The 6,367-nt window shown below is 35.3% G+C and overlaps 1 protein-coding gene across 1 annotated transcript in view; it reads right to left on the minus strand.

The window, feature by feature from the left end:
- The window catches only part of Abca5 (ATP binding cassette subfamily A member 5), a 79,908-nt gene that overhangs the window by 66,933 nt on the left and 6,608 nt on the right, over positions 1-6,367 (minus strand). Inside the window, exons 2-4 of the mRNA XM_028761278.1 lie at positions 4,450-4,569; positions 2,539-2,743; positions 1,174-1,335 (exon numbers count right to left, since the gene is read on the minus strand). Coding sequence (XP_028617111.1) covers positions 1,174-1,335; positions 2,539-2,743; positions 4,450-4,551 — 469 coding nt within the window. The 5' untranslated portion in view covers positions 4,552-4,569. The remainder of the gene's footprint in view (positions 1-1,173; positions 1,336-2,538; positions 2,744-4,449; positions 4,570-6,367) is intronic.

Below are 6,367 nucleotides of genomic sequence, written 5' to 3' on the forward strand. Positions count from 1 at the left end.
TGATTTGTTTTTTTTTTTAAAAAACCTTAATGTTGAGTGAGGGTAGAGGAGAAAAGAAATCTGGACAAACTTGAATATAAAATATTTAATATAATTAAATTTTAAAATTCTTTTAAATAAATAATACTAAAAATACAGATAGAAAGGAAGGAAGAAAAGAAGGGAGGGAAGGAAGGAGGGAGGGAGGGAAGAAGGAAGGAAGGAAGGAAGGAAGGAAGGAAGGAAGGAAGGAAGGAAGGAAGGAAGGGAGAGAAGGAAGGAAGGAGGGAGGAAGGGAGGGAGGGAGGACGGACTGACAAACACTGGCTGTTCTTCCAAAGGACCTAGGTATAATTCCCAGTGGGTGACTCACAATCACCTGAAAACCCTGTCCTGACATCTGTGGGCACGAGGCATTCACTTGATGCACATCCATAAAAACAGGCAAAATATTCATAAATATAAAATAAAAACAAATTGCTTTTATGTTTTAGGATAAATTATTCCACAGTACACATTTCAAAGCATCTGACACATAAACAGGTTCAAATTCGTAAAAAGAAATAATTTTCCACATAAACTTTTAGAATAAAGGAGAAACTTTCCATACTTAATACACTGACTTTAATATTGTACAATAAACAGATGATACTATCTTTTCATGGGTTTTAACAACATGTTTTCTATGTTTCAAATGTAAACAAGAAATTTCATTGGTAGAAGATATTGAGATTTTAAATATGTATATCATATCACAGTGAGAATGGTTACATGAAAGAAAAATATATTTAGAAAGGCATAGAATTAAAGATTCAATTTTGTCTTTTAAATATAAATGACACATAAGTTTATTAAAATTATATTATTGCTATTTTATACAGTGTACACATACTGTACACAGATGGATATATGTGTATACCCAATTTTTATTTATGGATACAGGTTCTTACCATGTGCCCCTGATAACCTAGAACTCACTGTGTAGACCAGACTGGCCTTGAACACACAGAAAGCTGCCTGGCAGTAAGGTGGGTACCACCCCATCCAACCTCATACCTAAATTTATTTATGTTGAGCACGATAGTTTCCCAAAAACTAAGTGCAGCAGAAATTGACAGTATTGGACACCATCTTATTTTGAGCATAAAGAAACACACTTAACACTGAATTCAATGATCAAATAAAGTTATTTACCTCTTGAATCCATATAAATAGAAGATACTGGAATCATATCAGGAAAAAAACGAAGTTCATAGGACATGATATCTTTGAAAACCACACCTACGAAGTTGCTGGGCTTAGAAAGACTGGATGCTAGCATTTCTTTCTCATTTGCATATTCTTCAGTAATTATAACTATAAAATATTAGAACAATGTAATGAACTCACAAATGGCAACCACATACTATAATACAACATATTACTGGAGTATTCTATTACTACTTTTGTCTTACTAAATTCTTAGAAAATGATAACTGCAAAGAAAATAATGACATAAAACTATAAACAGTATTATTTTATAGATAGTAAGTTGTGGCCTGATTAAATAAATCAAGATTATATAATATATAATTTGTGTCTATAGTACAGGAAAATATAAAACAGTATGTAGGCTATTTCATCAAAATATGCTATTTGAAATTTTCAGTGCATTATAATATGTTCTAATTCTATATTTTAATGCTGAATAGTTTGATATCATACACTTTTAATTCTTAGGAGGTTTTGGTACTGAAATAAACCCTTGTCCTTGAACACACTAGATACGCTTTTTTAAGTCTATAAGATTTCAGGCAGAAATGAAATTGTAAAAAAAGCAATGTAATTCAATTACCTGTTTCAAAGTAAAAATAACTCCTAGTAATTAAAGTTTTATTTTAAAATATTTGTTTCTAGGAAGAAAATACTTCCAGGCATGCCCAGCCTTTTGACACTGTGATACAACATGATTATCTACAAGGTTCATGTTCAAGAATCACTCAACCAAGGTACCAAAAAAATAAATTCTAATATTTTAAGTAAATTTATGTTGAGCCATCTTCACAGCTATCCTCTACCTCAATTACATGTAGCCTGTAACCCACAGCTGAATATCCTTAGATGCATGTCAGCAATTATGTCAAAACTACAATAAAACTCTGAATAAAGCCATCATTCATACCTAATATTGCTTATTCCTCTTCAGAGCTAAATGGAGAAAGCCGTGTAACCATTCTATCACATAAATTAAGACTATTTTAAAAAATTTCTCCTGCAGCTTTGCTTGCATTAAGTTGACTTCACCCCAGAAGCTCCAGAATTTGTGGTCAAGGGGGGTGGTATCTAACTTCATTATTCATTGGCTGTGTGAGTTCAGATGAGTGACTTAACTCTCTAAGCTTTAATATTCTCATACCTGAACCTAGCTGATCACATTGGACTGCTGTAATTCCAGCTCCAAGGAATCTTAAGGATTATTTTGGCCTCTATGGGTACCTGCACACACATGTACATACACTCATACAGACACATACAACATAGGCATACATAAAAATAAATATTTTTAAAAGACTACAATACCATCGGGAAGATGATCGGTAGACAGTCTCTGCATAATGCTGCTTGTAATATTAGTCACTGGAGTATATCCAAGAATGAAGTTAGAAAGGCTAGATTTGTCCATGGGGTTGAGTTCTATATCAGATACTTCTTCATATTTCTTATTTGGATGCATCATGCTAATTAATATCAGCCAAAATAAGAAAAATAGAGGGAAAAGAATTTCCTACAATAAACAAAAACAAAGTGATTACAAAGTACAGGAATAGTGGCAAAAGTCAAGATTTCTTGGCAGATAGTCCATGTAATGTAAGGTTTAATACTGTGGCCCTCTCATATGTAGAGAAAGTAAAAGCAATCCTATCCTAAAGCACTTACTGTACTGAGAATCCCAGCAAACCCAAACAGAGTCAATTCTTTTCAATATGATATCAAAAATCAATTTCAATCCTTTGGAAATGTTTTAATACTCATATAATAAAGTTACATAAAAATAACATTTAAATGTCTTAGGGGTACTTATTTAACATAAAAATAACATTTAAATGTCTTAGGGGTACTTATTTAAGAGCCACTATATTTGTATTTGCCAGGCAGTGGTGGAGCACATCTTTAGTCCCAGCACTGGGGAGGCAGAGGCCAGCCTGGTCTACAAAGGCAATTCCAGGACAACTAGGGCTCTTTCAAGAAGAAACACTGTCTTGAAAAAACCCACTATCAACTATTTCTACTCTTAAAATCTTAAAGCAACTTATAAAACAAATACCTACAAGGATTACCATTAAATGCTTTGGTAAAAGCAAAATAAGTAAGTAAGTAAGTAAATGAAAAACCCTTTGGTTCCAAATTTAAAAATACTACCTTACTAATACTAAGATTATACTACTAAAATTATACTTAATTAGCTTTATGGCCTGCTAGTCTAGGAACGAGATATTATTTTATTTTATTCCTTAATTGTTTTGCAAGTTTCAGAAGATACCCCATACTTGAAACTATTGCAAGCTGGCTAGCTATATTTTGTACTTTCTTTTACCAAAAGTATTCCATTTTATGGTACAACTCTTATGACATAATTTTAGCATTCTTTGACAACTTACTTCAGAGACCATAAAATGGGAAAATATGGGGGCTTAAAATTGTATAATATTGGATACTGCCACCTCATTGGGGAGAAAATACATACCTAAAGTTCAAAATTCCACGCTGATGCTTGAAAGTGAACTGCACTGAGGAGTCACTGACACAGTTAGGAGCATTTGCTCATTCCTTTTTATCTCGCTATCGTAAGCAATACAATACGTTTTTGTTTCATTAAAAAACCTGAAGTGGGGCTGGAGAGATGGCTCAGTGGTTGAGAGCACTGACTGCTCTTTCAGAGGTCCTGAGTTCAATTCCCAGCAACCACATGGTGGCTCACAAACATCTGTAATAGGATCTGATGCCCTCTTCTGGTGTATCTGAAGACAGCTACAGTGTACTCACATATATAAAATAAAGATAAACAAATCTTAAAAAAAAAAACCTTCACCTACCCCAATATTATTTTTTTAAAAAACCTGAAGAAAATAAAATTACAATAAAAATATTTTCGGCAAAATTATCTCTTCAAAGTAGAACACATCAAAGTAAAACAAACTATAAGAAGACATGATAAAGAAGAAGACATGAGGGCTGGAGAGATGGCTCAGTGGTTAAGAGCACTGATTGCTCTTCCAGAGGTCCTGAGTTCGATTCCCAGCAACCACATGGTAGCTCACAACCATCTGCAATGTGATCCAATGCCCTCTTCTGGTGTGTATGAGGAAAACTACAGTGCATTCATATACATTAAATAAATAAATAAATGTTAAAAAAAAGAAAGAAAGAAAAGAAACTGGGTCCTCTGCTAGAGCAAAAAAAAAAAAAGAATTAGACATGATTTTAACTTACCTGAACACTACTTTTTTTAGTCCTGCATTTAATTAGGTAATTTTTCAGTAGAAGTGTTCTGGTCTGTCTCCAAACTCCCACATCCCTAATTGCAGTAGCCATGTTTTCTAGGTCAGGTTACTAAAAGGAAAACAAACAACCCTTGAACTACACAGTAAAGCATGTGTGTTATCTAATGGCAATAACATACATGTTTTCACTCCCAGGTAAAATGAAGTTACGCATGCTGCAAGCCATCTCTCCGACTTATACAGAATGCATCAGAGCGATCTGGCAACACTACAGAATGTATAACGACATGTGAAACAGGGCAGCATTAAAATCTGAAACAACCCCCACGCCAGCAGTGAGTTTACTGCTGTTTATCCTTAGGGACCCCTCAAAGTGAGCACATGAGAAGTAGGCACCAAGACAGGAAGGTCTTAAGAAGTTAACTTAAAATTCTGACTCAAAGAAAGTTAGTCTCAATACTCAAGGAGATGTGGAAGTATTCAGTTTGTTTTCATTCCTTCCCATTCCTGTCCGAGTCCTTATCCTGACAACTCCCCTTGGTGACAGTACCACACCCACTATAATAATAAAAGCCTAATGTAGCAAAACTCAAAAGACAAATCTCCTCTCCATTTAGTGGGGCTACAGTCAAAGCAAGCTGGGCCAATTCTTATTCTTCCCTACTGCGTTTTGTACATTACTCTCCTACCACCAGGTCCTCCTGAGGGGTAGTTATCACTGTGTATGTACATTAAGTGGTATAGTGAAACTTCTCACTAGAGGACCAAAACAGCAGCCAGAGGGAAGGAGAAAACAAAGAGATCAAATAAATTGAGGAGCTCCAGAATGCACATTTCACCAACTGAAGATGCATTCACAGAATGTGGGGAGAAACTTACAGTCCAAACTTAAACACTTCTATACCCTACTAAGAGAAGCTATCAACATCCTCTACAAAATTAAGAACAAGCTTCATGTTTCAAACAGTCCCAAATTACTTGGCAAGTGGCTAATACATCTCACTGTCAAAATGACAGTATTGCATGAACTATGTCACATAATAACAGCAGTATGTGAGGCTTAGGATCCTTCTGCATCCTAACACTTATTTTGCAACTCTTTGTTTATAATCACTATAGTGAGAGATGCTATTTCTATATTGTTTTACTCAGTGCTTCCAAAGTGATTAATGATAGCAAATTTCTTTCACATGTTTACTGGTTACTCATATACTTGTTGGAAAGATGGTCTCTTGATATTTGACCATATTTTCATGTGATCAGTTGTCTTTAGTTTTGTAAAAGTATTTATATATTTTGGATCCAAGTCACTTATGAGGTATATTTTCTCCCCCACACACCAAAAAGAAAAAAAAAAAGCACAGCATCTGCCTTCAAACTGCGATGGTGCTGTCAGATCAGAATTAGACATTCTGATTACCTAGGTAAATTAGAATTACCTGACAAAAAGTTTCAAAATAGGTAATGATCTTTTGGGAGGCACAGAGAAATCAATTTGAAACTAGACTGTAAACACACACACTGATGGTTAGCCCTCAATAAAATCACTGTCGATAAAATCACTCAGCTGCAGACCCTCCCTGCAACCCTACCAGCTAGCCAAAGAAGGGAGTCAACAGCATGACTGATGCAGAGTGGCAAGTCTGTTCCAGACGTAAGCAATCACTTTCTGAGGGCATGAAATCCATACGAGAAGGGAATTCACACCGATACTGTAAACCCATGGAAAGCGTGCCTAGGGAGATCCTGGGCCCCGAGGGAAAACCACTACAGTTGTTTTGCTAAATGGACATGACGTGTGTCTCAAGCTGCCTTCTAAATAACTATGTGTGTGCCCATAGAGCAGTGTGACTATTAGAATAGGGGGCTATAGAGCAGTGTGACTATTAGCTTAGGGGGCTATAGAG

This window comes from Grammomys surdaster, unplaced genomic scaffold (assembly GCF_004785775.1).
Source record: "Grammomys surdaster isolate TR1022 unplaced genomic scaffold, NIH_TR_1.0 126906, whole genome shotgun sequence".
NCBI lineage: Eukaryota > Metazoa > Chordata > Mammalia > Rodentia > Muridae > Grammomys > Grammomys surdaster.